The sequence below is a fragment of the Penicillium griseofulvum genome (genome assembly GCF_001561935.1).
Source record: "Penicillium griseofulvum strain PG3 chromosome Unknown contig_10, whole genome shotgun sequence".
Lineage (NCBI taxonomy): Eukaryota > Fungi > Ascomycota > Eurotiomycetes > Eurotiales > Aspergillaceae > Penicillium > Penicillium griseofulvum.
In genome coordinates, this window is record NW_024467433.1 from 77,950 (window position 1) to 98,641 (window position 20,692).

The 20,692-nt window shown below is 47.7% G+C and overlaps 8 protein-coding genes across 8 annotated transcripts; 2 read left to right on the forward strand and 6 right to left on the reverse strand.

Moving 5' to 3' along the window:
- Positions 1-874: 874 nt before the first annotated feature.
- PGRI_082310 (C-3 sterol dehydrogenase/C-4 decarboxylase) lies at positions 875-2,183 on the reverse strand (the record flags this gene model as incomplete). Its single annotated transcript, XM_040795945.1, has 2 exons — positions 875-1,537; positions 1,608-2,183. The coding sequence occupies 2 exons, from the start codon at positions 2,181-2,183 to the stop codon at positions 875-877; spliced, it is 1,239 nt and encodes a 412-aa protein (XP_040650483.1).
- Positions 2,184-2,887: 704 nt separating this feature from the next.
- Positions 2,888-4,602, reverse strand: PGRI_082320 (ubiquitin-conjugating enzyme E2; the record flags this gene model as incomplete). The annotated part of the gene is made up of 8 exons (XM_040795946.1): positions 2,888-3,772; positions 3,821-3,989; positions 4,041-4,052; positions 4,108-4,204; positions 4,259-4,280; positions 4,340-4,434; positions 4,488-4,521; positions 4,570-4,602. The coding sequence occupies 8 exons, from the start codon at positions 4,600-4,602 to the stop codon at positions 2,888-2,890; spliced, it is 1,347 nt and encodes a 448-aa protein (XP_040650484.1).
- Positions 4,603-5,859: 1,257 nt separating this feature from the next.
- PGRI_082330 (GTPase-activating protein LRG1) lies at positions 5,860-9,730 on the forward strand (the record flags this gene model as incomplete). Its single annotated transcript, XM_040795947.1, has 5 exons — positions 5,860-6,261; positions 6,323-7,739; positions 7,801-8,877; positions 8,936-9,222; positions 9,275-9,730. The coding sequence occupies 5 exons, from the start codon at positions 5,860-5,862 to the stop codon at positions 9,728-9,730; spliced, it is 3,639 nt and encodes a 1,212-aa protein (XP_040650485.1).
- Positions 9,731-10,657: 927 nt separating this feature from the next.
- PGRI_082340 (Peptidase S10, serine carboxypeptidase) lies at positions 10,658-11,891 on the reverse strand (the record flags this gene model as incomplete). The annotated part of the gene is made up of 3 exons (XM_040795948.1): positions 10,658-11,544; positions 11,609-11,835; positions 11,884-11,891. The coding sequence occupies 3 exons, from the start codon at positions 11,889-11,891 to the stop codon at positions 10,658-10,660; spliced, it is 1,122 nt and encodes a 373-aa protein (XP_040650486.1).
- Positions 11,892-14,708: 2,817 nt separating this feature from the next.
- PGRI_082350 (uncharacterized protein) lies at positions 14,709-15,861 on the reverse strand (the record flags this gene model as incomplete). Its single annotated transcript, XM_040795949.1, has 3 exons — positions 14,709-15,369; positions 15,421-15,688; positions 15,741-15,861. 3 exons carry the CDS (start codon positions 15,859-15,861, stop codon positions 14,709-14,711), a joined length of 1,050 nt encoding a protein of 349 aa, XP_040650487.1.
- Positions 15,862-16,091: 230 nt separating this feature from the next.
- On the forward strand, positions 16,092-17,104 carry PGRI_082360 (proteasome regulatory particle base subunit RPN10; the record flags this gene model as incomplete). Its single annotated transcript, XM_040795950.1, has 4 exons — positions 16,092-16,117; positions 16,172-16,210; positions 16,268-16,487; positions 16,553-17,104. The coding sequence occupies 4 exons, from the start codon at positions 16,092-16,094 to the stop codon at positions 17,102-17,104; spliced, it is 837 nt and encodes a 278-aa protein (XP_040650488.1).
- Positions 17,105-17,347: 243 nt separating this feature from the next.
- On the reverse strand, positions 17,348-18,079 carry PGRI_082370 (trafficking protein particle complex subunit 4; the record flags this gene model as incomplete). The annotated part of the gene is made up of 3 exons (XM_040795951.1): positions 17,348-17,720; positions 17,780-17,902; positions 18,063-18,079. The coding sequence occupies 3 exons, from the start codon at positions 18,077-18,079 to the stop codon at positions 17,348-17,350; spliced, it is 513 nt and encodes a 170-aa protein (XP_040650489.1).
- Positions 18,080-18,987: 908 nt separating this feature from the next.
- Positions 18,988-19,827, reverse strand: PGRI_082380 (alpha/beta hydrolase; the record flags this gene model as incomplete). Its single annotated transcript, XM_040795952.1, has 1 exon — positions 18,988-19,827. One exon carries the CDS (start codon positions 19,825-19,827, stop codon positions 18,988-18,990), a length of 840 nt encoding a protein of 279 aa, XP_040650490.1.
- Between the last annotated feature and the right edge of the window lie 865 nt (positions 19,828-20,692).

Below are 20,692 nucleotides of genomic sequence, written 5' to 3' on the forward strand. Positions count from 1 at the left end.
CCTACCCAATTTCTCTTGAAGCAGTCTTGAGAGCAGAAGTAACTGCCTTTGATGTCCAGCTTCAAACAGGTTGGGCATTGTAAGGTACCAGCTTCATTATCACAATCTGTCCCACAGCACTGTTTCTTGGTATCTGACATTGTCGCCAAAATGTAATATTTGAGCTTTGATGACTTGTACGAGGAGACAGGAGGACTACTTGTTCGCAAATCAAATTTCGCATGACGCTGCGCTGAGTGCAGCACTAGTACAACATACACCTTGATCCACTTCCACGTGATTACCCGTGTTTTGAATGGTTCAACCATGGGACTCATGACCCACCTTCCTATTATGTACTAGATGGTCACGTGTACTGGCTTCAATGTACAACATAATTATTTCAACCTCTTTACTATGTTGTACAATGGAGTAAGCTATTTGTGACATTCAATTCACTTATGCCTATGGAAATGATGTCTCAAATTGACCCATGACGAGATCATTGTAGATTTGTAGTTGGTGGTGTCAGTTTCTTAGATATGCGAAAGGCTTGTGGTGAAATATATATACTCCACCTTTTACAAATTATACAATATCCGGCCACCTTAATGTTTCTTTTCTTTCTGGCATTTCCCCATTTACATTCGTCATATCTCTCAGGATCCATTACTATTAGCAGAGAAGACCGGGATCGTCGCTAGAACTATACTTAAAGCTGTAGATTCTTCGGTATCAAAAGACCCAGAACCCTCTTATATCTTTCTAAAATCTCCCCAAACTTCACTCTCCACTAGTGCTGGCGAGACCTTCTTTTCTAATGATCATTCTTTGGGGCAAACAGTCATATTAATACAGCATGAGATGCCTTTTAGTCTCATGGTCTAGTTTCAGATTACAGTCCCTTCTTTCCTGCGTCCGCTTGTTGCTGGGCAACAATATACCCAACGGCACGGGCAATTCCCTCATCCAAAGGCACAACTGGCAAGTAAGCCAGGCGGTGCTTAGCCTTCTCAGTGGAGTAGTAGCGAGTCATACACGAGTATCGCACTGTCCGGGCAGTGAGACGCGGGGTCTTTCCAAACCATCCCATGACAGTCTCAGCGATACCACCAACACTCTCGAGGAGACCCTCGGGCAGAGCCCAGACCTGATCCGGCTCAACGACACGGTTGATCAAAGCCCACATGGCACGGGTGACATCCCAGAAATAGACGGGGGAGTCGTTGGTGATGTTAAAAGCCTCGCCGTCCACGCGCTCGTAGTCCAGGGGCCCGCCCTTGCCAGCCGCGTGAAGGTCATAGCTCGCGAGAAGTCGGTGTGCAGCAAGCAGGTGGCCGTAAGCCACGTTGCCGACGTAGGTGAAATCGAAGAGATTATCGTTCTCACCGAGCTGCATGCGTAGTACTCTGTCCGAGGCCTGGGATCCGTGCTCCAGGATCTTGTGTGTCACAGTTGTATCCTTCTCTCCGTGAATTCCGGCCGGGCGGATAGCGGCTGTCAGCATCTCGTTGGGGGACTTTTTGTTGTACTTCAGGACTATTTCCTCGGCATCGGCCTTCATAGACGCAAGGGGTCTGATTAGTGCTTGGTCTCGATTAAACTCCGCTTAAACGATAGAAACTCACCTTAGTCTCGGAGTAGTACTCCTTCTGCGCAGGACCCCGAATGTATGGCCATTCCTCATTGACATTCTTCAGATCACTCTGTGTGTCGTGGACCACGGAGCTGGAGCTAGTGTAGACGAATGCCTTGCATTTACCACCCCAGTCGCCATGCTCGCCACCGGCCACCTCAAGAAGTGTCCGTGTACCCTCCACATTAACCTTGTGCAGCAAAGGCTTGTTGCCCTCAATCATTGAGGGCGACGCAGTGTGAATGACAAGATCGGGCTTGACAGCGCGGAAAACCTCCAACATGGACTCGACGGATGTGATGTCGCCATCATAGTACTTGGCGCCGGGAAGACGGTTGTTGGTGGTGCGCAAGTCAACAACGGAGACAGTTGAGTGGTAATCCGGGTAGCGCGATCCCAGAGTCGGGTACTCGAAACGCGCATCGCCGACAGGCTTCGGGAGAGCGTAGCTGGGGTCGGTCTCGGAGGGGAAATTTAGCAAGTGATCGACAATGTGCCACCCCAAGAAGCCGCAGCCTCCGACCACCAGGACATTTCCCAACTCCAACGTGCGCCTTTTTGCCGACATGATGTGATTTTCTTTTGTGAGAAGATGGGGGATTCGAGTTCAGTGAAAAGGGGCCGGGGAAGGTTGGCGGAGATAATCAGGTGATCCGTGCGGGCCATGGCACTTGAACTTGGCAATCTTCTACCTTGTTACTTTGATTTCTCCAAATTCTTGTTGAGATTGTTTATTTTCAACACTGGAATCAGTGAACTATTCTGGCCATATAATCGAACAAGCTTGTCTTCTCCTCTTACGGGTACAACATCACATTCGCTCAAACAAGACAGGACAAAACAAAAAAAAAGAAAAATCTATACATATCCCACCGAATTCTTCAGGGATCCAACTAACTCTGCACAGTCGAAATGGCTATAGTTAAAAGTTGTTTGTTCAGCTCATTGATTCTAGCTACGGAGCTGTACCACACACTGTTCGAGTGCTTTTCTGTACTTGGTAGGAACAATCACAAGGAGTTTCAGAGACCCTTTCTGGCTACCTAGTACCTATGAATACTATTTTGCTATGAATATCAATATTCCCGTTTTAAATGGCACTCGCCATCTCGAAGAATTTCACTCAAGCAGGGTAAGGCATAGTGATGGCCGGGAAATGATACAATTCAAGCCAGGTATTGTTCATACTGATAGCCGAAGACTACCATGGAACCTCCCGTGTGACAGATTGCTCAGCAAAGATGCAAATTTCGGGATAGTGAGCTAGCTCCCTCAGGACTCCTCTAGAGATTCTCGGAGCTTGCGCCTGTAGAGCCTGCGATCTACTTCCGAGCCCCAACATAGAGCGGTTGCCTCTGGGTTGACTGTCATGAGGGGGTTGTATGGGGGATTGTCGTCATCTAGTGTATTGATGATACCCTCGATGTGTTGGCCTATTTCATCGGCATGAGAGGGAAGGTACATCAATGCTCCCAGCTTCGAGACACGAATGTGGAACAATGGCGGCTCGACAAAAGCCCGAGGTTGTTCTTCTGGATGTCGGGGACTGATGTAAATCTTGATCTTGATGATGCCACCTTCCAGTTTGGACTCATTGCGGCCAGCATAGGTGAGTTTCCAGATGAATGGGTTACCATCAACGAGTGACAGATCGATGACCTGAGGGTATGCGTTCATGTCCGCCGCAATCTGTTCATGCTGACCTCTCAGTTTGACTGCAATTCCAGCATCCTCCTCGACCAAAACCAGACCCTCGACGGGCCAGCGGTGCGTCTCCTCCATCAAGCGGTCTCGAAGGGACAAAAACCGGGACTGCAGGTTGATGTAGTTCCATTCGCCGGTCATGGAGTTACCGTAGCCTTCAAAGGGCATTTGGATGAATGACATTCCTTGTCTCCGTGCCTCATCCGTGATACCTTTCTCAATGGCGTTGTGGTAGAACTCGAGGTACCACAGGAATCGTCGCTTGCGAAAATCGTCAAATTTGCTTTGATTGAGCAATGCGGGATCGAGTTCCAATTCGTAATCGAAATCACAATTTTCTTCCGGGCTAAATTCCTGTCCGACCCGTGGCGCCATTCGGCGGGGAGGGGACGGGGGTTTTAAGGCTTGCTCAAGAGGTGCGATGACTGAGAGCCGTAGATTCTCGTGGCGGATCTAGCCTGTGAGCTTTGTCTTTATTTCTGATGAGATAGGGATTCTTACCTTGGATTTGTAGATCTCCATATTCTCCGTGTCATTCGCTCTTTGGTCGTCATCAAATCCTGGTTCCAGGGTATATGGGTTTGATGATAGCAGGCTCTGAATGGACAACATAACCGATTCGAGTCCCTGTGCAGGCGACCATTGTTCACCTCGCGAACCATGCCAAGTTCTATTGTGGTCAGTTTTCACAAAGGTCATCCATATTAGAATTGCAGCTTACCCCAAGATTGACCTGTAGAATGTCAGTATCAGGCACAGAAATCCAGTAATTCACAGAGTGTACTTACAAGCAGACCTTCCCGTTGGCATACAGATTAGGCCCAAAACGGGTTCGGCCCTTGTTGGTGGTCCGGATTTTCACTGCTGGGGGATTTGCTGGGTAATCTATTTGATTTAGCAAGTGTACCTATGAAAGATAACCTTGGAAGACCAACTTACCTGATGGAATTTGGATCGAGAACTAGAGACATAAATATATTAGTTTATGAAAAAGCGGGCCCTTGGAAAGGTGGATCTTACCTCGTAAAACCCCAGTTCGTATGGGGTACCTGGAGGTCCTATGATGAGGGCTTGTATATCACGAATGTTGCTTTCATCATAACGAACAGTAAAAGCTGTACCGAGGTCAGCACGTGAGTGACTTGAAACGGATTTGAAGATCTCATACCGAGTTGTTCACTTCGCTCAATCTGTCTCAACTCCTACGGGGGTTAGTGATTGGTCCGGGTAATTGTAAATTGGAAACGTACGCGGACGAGTCGTAGAGTGCACTGGTCACCCATGTCGTGTCTGAGAGGTGATCATGTAGAAGAAGAGAAAAATATTGATGAGGGATGTCAAAGGAAAGAAGTTGAAGGAAATAAGGCAACAACTTTGGACAAGTTTGCTCTACGGTTTTAGTTTTTTTTCTTTCTTTTCTATCTTTCCTTTACTTGGGAGTTCATATTTCTCCCACGTCATCTTCCAGCCTCCTACTTTGTAATGATCAGTCTGAGATCAACTTTAAATTACATACTATATCGGGTAATGTATCAAGTTGCATATTGGCAGAGAATATCTATAGAATATGAAAGATACTATACACAAAAGAATTTAAGCACACAATTATGTGAAACTTCTTCCTATTTGAATTTGCTCTATTACACAAAAGTGTAGAATTATATTTGTATGGAGAAATACGAAATAAACTAATCTGCAGAATGTTCTATAAAAAGCACACTAATGGCACATAGGGGGTGCACAATAAGCTGTGTCTACAAATACAGTGCAATGTTGATATTTGTTAAATAAACTGATCTAATTTGATTTGAATGAATCTCAAATATACTCTAATGATATCGAAAATATCGAAAAATATCGTAGTATAACCCCCTAATAGAACAGTAAACATCGAAATTGTATAGACCACGTGACCCAGGGTCCCGAACTAATTAGGGGGGGGGGCAACAAATGCCCAAGCCATCATCTCCATTCCTCCCCAGCCCACTTCTTTTCCCCTCGCCCTTACACCTTAATTTTTTCCCTTATTCTAGGTGTCTTAGCATTTTCGGTTTCATTGTGGGATGATTGTCGCCCGATAATCCCCGCTGTTGGTCTCACCTTGAAAGCTCTCCCCTCGAAATCGGCCCCCGCGTCCTTTACCCTGCGCGATTTCAGACCCTTCCTTCACAGCAATCTTCTTCTATATCGCCTCACTAGTTCGATAATAGTGATTTAGCGCGCGCAATATTCCCCTCATCACTACATCGACTACCCCCACGTGTATTTACATGGCGTGAGGGTGAGTATACTCTGGGGAACAACACTGAACCCCGGTTAAACCCAGCCAAGGCATGACATTCTAATTTAAGAATCAGACTATCGTACGCGCCCGACCACTCAATTTACCACCAATCTTTAATCGTGTCGCATCTTTGATTCGACACCGTCAACCTCTTTTCCCACATCACCTCGTTCCCTACTCTCGATTCTTCGCATGCAGCGCTCGGCGTGACTCAACCTAGCAAACCCCACCATATCTCTGCTGACGGGGGACCAAGATGCCCCCCGGTGGACTCCCAGCTAGTCTGGTCGCAGGCAATCCCAGCGGCCGTCCCACCGTCGATACTTCTGGTTACGGGGCTAGCTATACGAAAAACACACCCACATCTCCCGAAGACAGTTTAATTCCATTCGATTCCCCATCAACACGAACGGGAGGCGCAAGCCCAATTACTCCAGTGAATCAGGAGGATGGTGGGCGATCCGGCCGTGGCCTGGGTCCTGACCAGGCTGGATTCCGCGACCGTTCAACGCCCCGAGACCGCTCACGAGTGAACGGGCGTCAAAATAAGTCCCCCGGTGGTTCATCTCGCCTATGTCAAAAGTGTGGTGAACCACTCACTGGCCAATTTGTTCGAGCGTTAGGTGGTACTTTTCATCTGGAGTGTTTTAAATGCGAAGTAAGTCGCTTCCTCTAGTTAGGGCGTTGGAAACCTTCCCTAACTATCGTACTCCCCTCAGGACTGTGGTGAGATCGTTGCTTCAAAGTTTTTCCCCGTCGACTCAGAAGATTCAAGCTGCCAATTCCCTCTTTGTGAAACCGATTACTTTAGACGACTCGGCCTCTTATGTCATGAGTGCGGCGGCGCACTACGTGGATCATACATTACAGCGTTAGACCGGAAGTATCACATCGAGCACTTTACTTGCTCCGTTTGTCCGACCGTCTTCGGTGCTCAAGACTCTTATTATGAACACGAGAGCAAGGTCTACTGCCACTTTCACTACTCAACCCAGTTTGCCCAGCGTTGTCATGGATGTCACACTGCAATCCTAAAACAGTTTGTCGAGATCTTCCGGAACGGCCAAAATCAACACTGGCACCCTGAATGTTATATGATCCACAAGTTCTGGAATGTCCGGTTGTCGCCGGCTGGTCAAACATGGGAGCCTCCACCGGTGGATGAGGATGCTAGCGAAGAGGAGCGCAAGCATATCCGCGATGAAGAAGATATCATGGAAGAGAAGGTCTTTAATATTTGGAACACTCTCTCTACCTTTGAAGAATCATCCGCCGCTTGCATCTCAGATATGCTGCTTCATGTGAGCAACGGTGCTTACATCGATGGTGTTCTCGTAGCCAAGCGCTTCATTGAACATGTGGAAATCCTCTTTGGTGCAGTCGATCAGCTCGCTGATTATATCAAATCCCATGAGTTAAAAGGTAGGCCACGGGCAGCTGGTGTCATGTCGTCCGGACCGATCGCTGATTCTTCCAAACTAGAACTTTCCTACGGCCGCGAAGCCAAACTTCTCTGCAAAAAGATTGTCGCTTTCTTCGCACTTTTATCGAAAACTCAAGAAACCGGGGTACGCAAACTTGGCGTCACCCAGGAACTTCTGTCTCTGGTGACCGGTCTCGCTCATTACCTCAAACTCCTTATCCGCATTGGCCTTCAAGGTGCACTCAAACTTGAACGCGAGAAGTCTGCGCCAGATGGTTTACACAACTTTTTGGAGCACCTCCGTGATCTGGAGACATTGGCAGAGCGCGAAGATGACGATACACCAGTCGATCTGATGGCTGGGGTGGAGGGTTTGGCCGATCAACTTTCAGATTGTTGCATGGCCTGCAAAGAACCAATTGATGACGAATGTGTTCAGTGGGGGCAAAGTCGCTGGCATATCAAGCCGCCTCATCTCTCATGCAAGTCATGTGAGAAGGACTTGACTGCTGATCTCCAAGACGCATTGTGGAGTGGTAGCGAGGAGCAAGTCTACTGCGGCGCTTGCGCCCACAAGATGAAACTTGGCCCCACTGTGAAGGGTGGTTTCACCCAAGTCTCAAAATTGCAGCAATTCGTCTTCTTACTGAAAGTGGCTCTCGCACGGCTTCTCGCCGTTCTTCGATCCGGTGGAACCTTGCCTGATACATCCGGTAAGACACTTTTGCACTACCCCCATGCCGCCGGCAGTTTGTCTAACTTGATACGCCCCAGACGACCCCAACTTCAATGAAAACAAAGATGGCCAGCGAACCACAGCCCAGGTTCGCCGGGCAAACACGCGCCAGTCATATGGCGGAGGCTCGCGCGACGGATTGGAAGAAACTTCCCTTGAGCAGACCGTGGGCGAGATGCGTCGGTTGCGCTCCATTCGCAACGAGCGAACCCTATCCACGACATACAAACGGGCTCGCGCATCCAGAATCATCGATGGACCAGAAGGCAGAAGTGCCCGACCAGGGTCATCTGGCAATGATGGCAGTGACCCCAGGGGCCACGGTTTCCAGATTGTTGAAGAACGAGATGCCAATGGCGAAACCGTCACCGATCTGACTTTCGGGGCTCAGGATGCTTTGACGCTAGATGATATCCCGCGCATTGTTGCGGCCGAGCAAGCCAAAGAGCAGCGACCTAATGCCTATAGGCATGCCGGTACGAAACTCATCGGCGGGACAGAACCGATGCCCAGGTACAATCATGGCCACCAGCGAGGAGTGTCGAGCGGAAATTTAGAGACCCTCGTCGAGCCAACCCGAACGAAGCGGTATTTCTCAGAACTAACGGCTTTGGAATATTTCATCGTTCGCCACGTTGCTGTGCTGCAGATGGAACCCTTGGTAGAGGGCTACTTCAGCATGGAAGAGCTTCTTGCTCTTATTGAGTCTCGCAAACCTACCATATGGAACATCTTTGGTCGTGCCTTCAAAGACAACAAGAAGGGTAATAAAAAGAAGGGTGTCTTCGGTGTCGGTCTAGACTATTTGGTCGAGAAAGAGGGTACAGAGTCAACTCACGGCGTTGGCCCTGGTGCGCTCCGCATCCCAACATTGGTTGATGATTCTGTCTGCGCTATGCGGCAGATGGACATGTCTGTCGAGGGTGTCTTCCGAAAGAACGGAAACATCCGCCGATTGAAGGATACCGCTGAGCAAATCGACACCAAGTATGAGTCAGTTGATCTGACAAAGGAAACTCCTGTGCAGATCGCAGCTCTCTTGAAGAAGTTCCTCCGCGAAATGCCCGATCCACTCTTGACTTTCAAGCTTCATAAGTTGTTTGTCATCTCACAAAGTAAGTTCTAACTTCATAGTTTATCAGTCTGCTTGTGCAATTCTAACCTGTGTCACAGAGATGGAAAACGCCGAGAAACAAAGGCGACTACTCCACTTGACATGTTGTCTCCTTCCCAAAGCCCATCGTGATACGATGGAAGTCCTGTTCGCCTTCCTAAATTGGACATCATCCTTCTCCCATGTGGATGAAGAGTCTGGAAGCAAGATGGACATTCACAATCTTGCAACTGTCATCACACCCAATATCCTCTACCCGAATGCCAAAAGTAGCACAGTGGACGAGAGCTTCTTGTCTATTGAGGCTGTCAATGCCCTAATTGCGTATAACGATGTATTCTGCGAGGTAGGTCACCCAGGTTGAAATGTTGCCTAACTATTGCTAATTTTATCAATAGATTCCAGAAGATCTACAATCGGTCTTAGGTGATCCGACTCTTTTCAAGGAGAATGCCGAAGTGACAACCAAGGAAATCCTCAAACGATATGGCGATATTGCTCGAGGCAGCTTTTCACAGAAGCCGGAAAACGGCGGCGAGACGTTTACGATCACCACTCCCAACCGAAGCAACAGCACTCCAGCTTCCGCGCGCATCGAGACCGATCCATCTCAGGATGCAGCCTGGCAGATGCAGACTTCGGTTCGCCATGTGGCCGGGCCCGGTGGACACACTCACTCGGCAAGCGCCAACCCCCAGGCTGGACTTGATTTCGCTCCTCCCCCAGCAGCATATCACCGTGATCGCAGCACCAGTAACGGGGCCCAGCCAGTCGCAGGAGGACCTGATGGCCAGGCATCAAATGTGCCATATAGGCCCCGTCCAAGTGCAGGTGCCATGGGTGTTACTGGGTAGACTGGATCTCCTTATGCTCCCCCTCCACTGCTGCAAAACTGTCATTATCCAACCCCATCCTGCATTCATCTGTCTGATTCAATCTCCGTGGAGTGTTTTCGTTTCTCGTTTATTGGAACCTTCTTAGCGTTCATTTTCTTTTCTTTTTTAAGTGATAGGGCTGGTTGACGGAGTTCTTTCCCCTTTTTTTCCTTTGAAAATTCCCCAAAAGTGATCAACAAGCTGCTTGGTCGCTATTGACTGGTTTCTGTTTATGTTCTCCCTATCTCTATAGTGGCTGGGATGCCCTACCTCTTTCTTCCTCTTTGTTCATCTGCATCTGATTCGAGGGATCAGCCATACCCATACCTGTCCCTCTGGGCCCCATAACCGCCCTGTTCTTCCTTTCTCTTTCTTGCTTTCGATTCTTGAGCATGCTCATTCCTTTTTTTTTTTTCTCGTGGGCCAGGCTACGGCTATACCTAGACCCCTTTTTCCTTTCTTCTTTTCTGATTCTCTCCCCCAGGCCTTTTGCTTAACGACCCTGGGAGCTTTTATTTCCTTTCGTATTTGTTCAATCAACATGATTGCCACGATACCTGTGCTGAGTACTATGTAGTTGCTGATTTGTCTGAAATACTTAATTGTAGAATCAAGCCACATGCTTATCCTCACCAAGCTTATGATTTGGCTCTTAGAGATGTAATTACGCACTCTTACTGCCTAAACTAGATGGCCAGAAATGGCCACAAGTGCCGTCATTTTCGGCCGATCTGCCAATTTCTCTGCCACTTGTGACCTCCGCATGCCCTAGCAGGTGAGTTTACACTCCAGCGCTGGAAGCCGGTCTGGACACAAGCTAGAAAAGGGAGTTGCTCATGCTATTGGCGGCAACCCGGAGCCCAGGAATAACCAATCTAAATAAAAGCGAATGAAAAGAGAAAGGTATCAAAGATGATCATCCTCACCCAACAACCACTGGACATGGCGATAAGAGACCCGGCCTTGATCCTGGGGCTGTCGATGACCCGCTTGGAAGGTTTCCGCAAACATCAGACCCCGTTCATAGTGTTGAACGCCCATCATTCCCTGCGGGCCATCGAAATCGCCATATCCCTCTTGAGCATCGAAGACGGCACGGTATTGCAAATCGTGCATGTCGATATTAATGGGAGTTTTTGGACGACTCTGAAAGCCTAGCTCACCATTCCAAGTCATGTTCTGGATGGCCAGCAGCGTTCCATTCGTGATGATCAGATAGTCCCAATCTCCGTTCGAGATCAACACTCGATTTGTCGCTTCAATAATCCGGGGTAGAACATGTTCCGTGGGATTGGGAGATTCATCGAATTGTTGCTCGGGCCCCGGGTTGGGGCTCACAAAGACACTTTCCACGCTGCAGAGTTCCCAGTCGATATTCTCAGGAACATGCAGAGCCTTCTTGACATCCGTGCGGTTGAAATAGGTTGCTGGACCTGGTTGGTAGGCAAGGTCTGTGGGGAAGCCCAGGACATCCCATAAGAGTGGACATGTTTGGCTGATCTTATACGGACTCCAGCATGGGTTTGGTGTAAAAGCTTCGGCATAGATCATGTTGTAAATGTCGCATTCGGAGTAGTTCATGTATTTGGGGGGCTGTACACCAGAGGGCGGATAAGTGAAATATTCATCAAAATATTCCTTATATCCACATTGTTCGTAGGTATGTTGTAGCTCTCCCATGAATGATTGGTTGAAGTTGAACAGCTCGGCATGTTGTTGAACGAAGGGGTAAGCGGGGAGTGTAGCCTGGATATAATCCCACTGGCCGATGCAGGCATCGTACATCAGAGCTCCTAGTATGGGATTAGAATATGCGAACCGATATAGTGTAATTCGGGATGAATTCTCAAGACATACCGCTGAGATTGAAGTGTTCGGTATCATTCTTGTCGAGCATGGCAGCGGATATGTAGGGTACATATCGGCCCGCATAACTCTCACCAGTTAGGAAGATTCGAAAGTTCTTGATATCATATTCTTCTTGGAACTTTTGGAAAAAGTTGACGAAATCGGCAGCGATGTCCTCCTGATTGATAGCAGTCGGCGTACCATTTGAGTACCCAACTCCAACCGGTTGATCAACCCTAGACACAATGAGTTTACTATTTCCTTAGACCTGGTTAATGACTTACCATAACATGTTGGTTAAATTAACCCATGAGTATTCATTAATGACTGGCAGGTAGGTACCAGGCTGCCAAGTAAAGCGTCCATTCTCCTGCAAAAACCCCTGCATTGAACTACATCCTGGCCCACCATTCAACCAAATCGTGAGATCGTTGCTTGGCTCCCCGATCTTGGGCTGGAAGATATAGAACAAGGAATCATTCTCACTGATCGGCATAAACCCGGAGTACATCTCTCCCAAATCGAAATGTACATCTGGTAGGCTCTCCACCATATGGGCTGGGAATCATATCGTTAGTGGAGATTGAAGGAATAGATAGAGTGAAGCATACATTTGGTCTTGTTGGTTAGAAATCGATAATTTGATGTATCGATTTTAGCTTCATAACCTTGAGCCGACTGTCTTGCTTCGCTGCCATTAATGAGAAGGGCGATTGACAGCACAGCCGTGATAGACCGACCCAACATCCTGGCCGGTTTCCGTAGAGATCGTGTACGGGGTATGCTATCAATTCAAAATGTCGGCCCGGGCAGAGCTTAGAAGAGGCTACGGAGTACTCTTATACCCGATATGCCACTTTCCCTTTATGACTTTTTCTTTTTCTTTTTTTTTTTTTTTTTCTTTTTTTTACACGTAGTGATCTGCAATTATTAATCCGAGCCCACTTTGCAGGAGATCGGCCATGATAATCTATGCCGCTAAACCCGAAAGGTTACAATAGAGGAGATCGGCAATTTATCAGATGTGTGAAGGTGATGGGGTGATGGGGTTGAGATTAGAATATGTACTCCGTACTCCGTACATTGTACAGAATCTTCAAGTTGGAAGTGAGGCTTATCACGTCTAGAATTGCAGCTCGAAATCCCATACCACTGTATTCTATGATTTTTATCTTTGTTTCAACGATATAAGGTATAGCAACTGTATAGAACGAACAGCACTACATGGAATATATAGTGCATATATATATATATATAGTAATTGTACAGGGAGATGGAATACTTATACTCAGATTGTATATCTCTTCCGCTGTGGCTTCGAAGTTTGATCCTAATTGGGACATAAGGTTCATTAACCCATGGGTAAAGCTTGATGGGTCCATGGTTTGGTTATTAGACCCACTTCGCGTTTTACACACACCCAGTGAAGATATCCAATGCTTTTCCTTAGTGACATGGTGATATACCTAGGTAGGCTGTGATCTTTGCAATCTTCCCTATTTACATCTATGCTACATTCCCAAAGCATGAGATATTTCTGACCTCCTTTCAGTCAAGGGGTATCAGAGGGACTTCCCGGTTCACCAGCTCCCTTGCCAGTAACGATGTAGTACGTAACCTGTATTGCCTTATCCTTATCACCGTTGGGTTTGGTCTTCCCTGAACATGCTTATTGAATGTTCCTTGTAGTCCTCCGGCAGGGGAGTCCTGGCCAGAACCCCCCGAGTTGGGCATGCTAAGTTTTGAAGGTTCGAGAATGATAGTTAGGGTACGGATGTTGAATGGGGCGAATGAATGTGTGATCTGGCTTCCATATAAAACTTCTCAATTCTCGAGATGCCTAAGACTAAAAATAGAAATCAGGAAGCGACTGACTGTGAATGCTACTTCGTCATTCCCTAAACAACACTTCCTCGAAAAAATATGCATCTGAACCAAACAACCAAGTCTTCAATTCTTCAAAGACATCCAGGTCATTATTCTCCAAGGCAATCTCATTCCCCGGACCATACCAACCATCCATTCGCCTACTAGCTCTGGGCCACAATCTTTCCCCTATCTTCAGACAACTCTCAAAATTCAAAATCACCGGGACACCATGCTCATCAAGCATGATACTGGCCGGCTTGATATTATTATGCACTAGCCCAAGTGAATGAAGATGCCTGATTCCCTCCAAAATCCGGTAGACATTCTCCATGAGAGAATCATCGACATTCTCACGACCACTAGCCTGGAACTCCTTCTTATTCAAGAAAAGAGGATTGGCCTGATTGAACAAGGTTTCTGTGTATCGTTTGAAGCAAAGCCCAGTAGCCCGACCATTCTCCTCTCGACACCCGTAATACGTAGCAATATTCGGGTGTGGATTTCTGCAAAGGACTTCCCAAATTTCAATCTGGCATTGACTAGTGCGTTCCAGGTCCGAATGGATGAAATCGTATATCGCTGGCGCTTTCAGGTAATATTCTTCCTGTGATGCCACTGTCCATGTTTCCTATAGTTTTGGGCCTCGGTCGTGTGTCTTGATTGTCGTCAATTTCTCAAACTGACTGATATCGGTAGGCTTTGAGGATTGATCCTTCCATAAACTGTAGTATGTGATGCCGTCCTGCCGCACATAATAACTCTTCAGAGAGAATTTATTTCTTGCTATCAACGGTTTCGTAGATCGTACTCTCGTAGAAGATCTCCATTCTGGACGCAGAGATGGGTGCTCTCGGTATGAGGTGAAGCTCGTGTTATGTTAGTTGGGCAGGAGTTGACATGAACTTGGAAGAGCGGGATGACCAGAAAGTAGTCCAGTGAATTGATGGCAGAGTGACAGGGGTCTCTTTTCTGTCATGTGGTTTCGGACTGGTTACACACCGAGACGAGTTATGATCTTTGTACGGCAAAGTATTGATTTGAAAAAGAACTTGATTCAGACATTCGAACAAAAGGCAGTATACCCGACCTGAAGGGAAACGCCTGCTATGATATCACGACACGAAAGACATCGCCCAGACTCAAGTTGTTCATTGCGGAGTCTGCAATCACCCACGCTCAAAGAAACCGAACCCCAACTCCAAAAAAATAGACATATGGCTGTGAGTTCATGTAAACAATGCTAAATCCGCTTACGCAGCGCTCGAGTCCGGGTCGCAGTTTCAGTGACAGCCGGAGCAGTAGTCTTCCGCATTGAAGCAGCAGTGGGCGTATTCTTGACAGCCATTGAGGCAGTTTGCATACGAGAAGTCGGCCTCTTCGCGGCAGCCGCAGCAGCAGATGCTGTGGTGGGCTTCCTCGCGCCAGTGCCAGTCCGTGTGGATTTGGTTATTGTTGTACCCGAAGACGCAGTGGACCCTGTGCTATTCTTACGCTCGCCCTGTCGGGTCGCCGGGCGTGGCAAAGGCGACCGAATAGTCTTGGGCCCCGTAGCGGCACGGGTCGTAGTCCTCTGGTTCTGCACAGGAGGCCGAGTGTTCTTCACTGTAGATACAGTGTGGCCACGTGATCGCAACGGACTGGACGGTTTTAACGGAGAGGTAGGGCGCGCCAGATATGAGGGTTGACCCTTCTCGGGGGATGCACGGAAGGGCGAGTGAGGGAAGGTTCTGGAATTGTTGGACTTTGGAGACAGAATCCGGTTCTCGTTAGCCCGTACTTCTTGAGACGCCACGCGCGAGGTGCCGCCTGCTCCGGCTGGCTTCACGCGACGCTTAGGGTTCTTGAGTTCGGGCGAGCGACCGGCAGGAGCATTCTCTTTATCGGAGAAGTGGCCATCGTGGCTATACGTTCTGTCAGTCAGAGAAACAAACTGTGCTTGTGGTATACCGTACCTTCCCCTCCGAGCTCTACCGTCGTGTGTGGTTTCTGGGTCCACGGAGATGCTTGCGACATTCCGCGACACCTTGATGGGCGAGTATTTCCTGGAAGGCGACGCGACATGCTGTTTGTTGGCGGCAGCATTGTGCTTTTCGAGCAGCTCGCCGATGTTGGCCTTGCGTAGCGAGACTGGGATGCGATTGACGCGTCGCTCAATGCGCGCCCGTAGGTCATTTGCCTGAAGGGCATATTGAGCACGAAGCTTACGTGCTCGCTCAGTGACTGTAGAAAAATCAGTGCCATGTTCACACTGTAAACCCACAATTCAACCCACTTTCAAGTTGTAGATTGTCCATCAGCGCCTGCTTCTGGTGTTGTGTCAAGCGCATCCTTTTAGTAGGACTACCCGTAGGCGTGACGTCCATAGCATCGGACTTGCGCTTAGTGCCAGACATTGTTGCTAGTTTAAGGGATATAGAGTGAGTCGTGTCGAAGTACAAAGGCCAAAGTCGAGGTGGAGCAAGGAGACCACAACAAACAGCGTGCCTCGGGCGGAGAGAAATGGCAGAATACAGAGCTTCCACCTCGCCTTCGTCATCCGTCTTCATCACCCATACGCCGTTCTCATATTCACTCGCTGTTCTGTCCTCTTTTTACATCGTTAATTCCCTCAGATTCCGCCAAAATGACGCTAGAAGCTACTATGATCATGTCCGTCATTCCCATCATCCCATATTAGCTTACTCTGCTGACTCCAAGCTACAGTGTCGACAACAGCGAAAGCAGTCGCAATGGAGACTACACGTGAGTACATTCGATGATACAATATCTGTCTGTATAGATGACGTCTAATTGCCATAGAACAACTCGGTGGCAATCCCAAGTCGATGCCGTTAGCATCATCCACAGTGCAAAGATGCGTGTAAATGCCCAGTCAGCTGTCGGCCTTATGAGCATGGGCGGCAAGGGCCCCGAGGTGTTGTCAACCTTCACACCCGAGTTTGGCGCAATTCTCGCTGGTCTTCATCGAACGAAGATCCACGGCACAGCTCATCTCAGTTCAACTATCCAGGTTGCAGCGGTAAGTTCTTCCAGCCGATCTCCGAGATCCCGAGCCCTCAATAACTAATCATGATGGTATAATAGTTGGCACTTAAGCACCGCATGGAAAAGTCCCAGCGTCAGCGCATCATTGTATTCTCCTGCTCGCCCATCGAAGAGGATGAGAAGATCCTTGTCAAACTCGCAAAGAAGATGAAGAAGAACAACGTGTCGATCGATGTGATAGCTTTCGGAGATTTGGAATCCGACCAGACCAAGAAGCTCGAGGCTTTCGTTGAGAATGTCAAGAGCGGCGATGGTTCCCACCTCGCCATCATCCCACCGGGACCCCATCTTCTCAGCGATCAGCTCCAGCTGACTCCGATCCTGGCTGGTGAGGATGCCGAGATCGGCGGAGGTGGCGGCGAGGGCGAAGCCGGCGGATTTGGATTTGATGATGCCGCTGAGAATGACCCCGAGCTGGCATTCGCCCTGCGGTTATCGATGGAGGACGAGAAGAACCGACAGGAGAAGGAGAAGCGCGACCGGGAAGAACAGGAAGGCAAGACGCAACTGGGCAATATTCCCGAGGAGGGCCATGGCGAGTCCAGCGGTGACAAAGATAAGAAAGACGAGGACAAGATGGACACCGCGTAAGGTCCGGAATTTTGAATATGACTGTGATGCATACCCGGCGTTTCCTTCTGCTTTCGTCTTGTATTCTCAAGAGTCGACCTACTTTTCGGGTACGTTCTGCAGTGTGCAAGGGCAATAAATTATGTGATTTGGTATTATACGAGACGGAGTGATATCCGGACACAAGTACAGGAACAAAACGTATCTAGTTCGTAAAGTCATGATGTCTATCCCCTTTCTGCGTGGTTCCATCGCCCGTCGGGGCTATGTCCTCCCCCTCAACCACGCCCCTAAATGCCGATCGAATGCCTCACATCGCACCGGCATCTCAATCTGGTAGAATGGATTCTTCATCACGAAGTCCGCATAGAGCTCGTAGATCTTCTGGATGATTCCGTCCACGCTGCCAGTCAAGGGATCCGTGAACAATAAGAACTTCGTCCCTGTCAGGGTCTGGAAACAGGTCAATCGGAACTTGTCGGTCTCGAGGTAATCCAGGCCGGAGACTGGTACACCGGGGTTTGGGTAGGAGTAGCCGGAGGCAGCAGGAGCGGTGGTTCCCGTTGAGGTTGTGGTGGACTGAGCAGGTTGGGAGATTGGGATTTTCGGTGTGATCGAGCGTGTGATTGCGTGAACACTGTGGGAAACCAGGTCAAATGTGTATTCGAGGAGAGAGAGATGGTGTTGACAGTTTACCCGTGAAAGGTGCCAGCTAGGACGAGGTAATCATTTGTCGAGAGCTTGCGCAAGCCAGCTTGGAACTCGCGCTGGTAGATAAGACCACCAGCTTTGTTGATAATGATCAAGGAGAAGACGGCCCTATTGTCGAGCACATTAGTTGCTATGCGATTCAATGAGCAGATGGAGAGCGTACATGATGAGTTGTGACGCTGGTACAGACAGCGTGACCGGAGAAGCAAAGATAACTGGAGGAATTCAGGTAAATTGTGTGGATGATTTGTATAATTGTTTCGATCACCAAATAGGTGTTGGCATGGAGTTCGCGGGTATTCGAGGAGGTTCAATGTTTATTCCGCGCGCCAGATAAGCGGGGAGATGGTACTTACGTAGGGTTTACCTTAGCCCCCCGTATTTCATAGTATTTAGCTACTGGTATATCCAGTTTATACAAATGCGATCATTTCTCAGAATCACAATATTATCTCTATATAAATAGAAAATTAGAAAGTTTTAATAATTTAATTAGCTATATACTTATATAATACCTTTAGAATAACTATAACTAGGATAAATATCTTATAAAAGCCCTCTTTATAGAAGGATATATAATTACTGCCCAGGTGTTGCCAGCCGGTTTAAAAGAAAAAGTAATGCATTAATCAAGAATTCTAAGCATGAAGAAAGAAGAGAAGAAAGAAGAAATACCTCCGTGGTCTCTTTTTAATCCCACAAAGTCGAAACCGACTGGCAGAACCTTCACCCAAATAGATTTACTGTGGAACGAAAATGCATATCAAAAACCAATCTAATGGGTCAATATTCCGGTTGACAAAATATATGTTAGATACCTTTTTAGTATTACTATTTATATATATATCTATTCGAATTTTCGAATTTTAAGTATATAAAATTTGTATTCATCTAGTTTATACACTATATTAGGGCCCTAATAGGTTACCTAATAGGTTTGGGATTATTAGATATGCCCTAAAAGGGCTATAGTTGGGTCTACATCAGCCTAGATTTACATAAGTGTTCGGGGAAGTGTGCGTGCTAGGTCATTTCCCTTCACGACAGATAAGGTTATCCTTTCATGACTAGATACGGCGTGCCACTTTCTGAAAATGAACGTAGAGCTCCGTCGGGGCGTGTCGTCGGTTGTAGGCGCTGACGGATTATTCCTCGCAGAACGGTCCACTGGCAGCTCCTTGACTCCGGTCGAATCAGGTCTCAAGGAATTGAAGGATCTGGTCGAAGCCTTCAGGCTCCTTGATCCAGTGACCGTCGCCCTCCGCCCCAGTGAACTCGTGCCATTCGACGTGGACCATGATTGTCCGTAGAATTCGAGATGCCTGCCGTCCGAGTTCCACAGATACCCACTCATCGTCTGCTCCATGGCTCAAGAACACAGGAGTAGATGAGACAGAGGTATCCACAGGTTGCTTAGCTTGCGATATCTCATGGCCGGCAATTTCATCAAAGAAGAATGTAGATACTAGGCGCTGTGCCTGCTGGATGCTAGGGGCACTAGAGGTTGGTTCGTATAGCAAATCCTCTAGCTGTTGTGCAAACGGCAACCAGCCACAAAAGCCTAGCAGACCACCTAGTGTTCCTTGAACCCGTCCCGTCCCTATCCCGGCGATTAAGGCCCATATGGCGGTTGCCATCCCCTGGCTAATGCCTCCAAGGTAGATATGAGCAAGTTGCCCATCTAGCAGCCTAGCTTCCTCCTCGAGAATATCCAGAATATGCAGAACTGACTCTCTTATTCCGTCCTTCTGCAACTCCGGTCTTTTCTGGATATCGTTTAGGGAGTAGGCATCAAACCAGGAGCACATCTCTTCTTGGAACGTAGTGCTCCATCGGTCGCGTGAGGTGGGGAAGACCCAACGATAGGTAGGTAGACAGGAGGCTAGGCTCTTGCCCTTAGAAGTTGTGGATGAGAAAAGCTCTTCGGCGAACTCGAGGCCATTGCTGCCACGACCATGTAGCAGAATAATCGTATGGGTGTGAGAGGTTTGGAGCTGGTGGATGTATGGTGCTGGAAATTCCATGATATCCATCTGAATTGTCTTGATCTGGGAAGCGAATTCTTATGAGAATTATATAAAGGTACGTCGTTCAGGGGTGTCTTTACAACATAGTATCGCCTCGCACAAAGAGAACATTCATTATCTACGGCAAGTTTTAACCGCCATCGCGCCAATTCATTTAATTTGTTTACCGCCTAGTTCACTGCCTTACTTTCTAGCTACATGGTTCCTCAGCTGGGGAGCTTCCCCTTTTATTCTCATTACAGGCTTCTTCGTATAGACAAGATGCCAGCCCCAATTGATCTAGAACCATTCAAAGACGAGATCATCTCTCTCTTTTCTATTTCGAACTGGACTGGGATGTCAGCATCGGCATGGACCTTGTCGCTCCCAGAATATATGAATGGTGCATAATAGAGCTAAGAGATAAGGGCATTCAATTCCACAGAACCGGTCATGTTCTCACTTTTAATTCCGACTCTGAATTGCTACGCGAGCCGACACTGAGATACAGAGACTTGAATACTCATTATCTACCTATGTACCCGTACTCTTCTTTAGTCATTCACTTCTTAATTATAGGAACTACCTATGGCCATCAGCCCATGGGTTTTATAGATTGGCATTTGATGTACGAATTAAGGAGTATTATTTTACTAAATGGCTATATGGCTGATATTAGGGCATATCTTGATACTCTACTGGAAATATATACTGGCAGGATGCATATAATATTCACTATTCTCCAAACGAACACACTATAAAAATATGTTACAATAATAGGAAGCAACGTTAGATTCCAACGAATATAAGATAGTCTAGTATAGAATTGATTGAAACATGCATATGAAGGTTCCAGATCAATAGAAACCCAATATCAAGGATGAGTACTCGT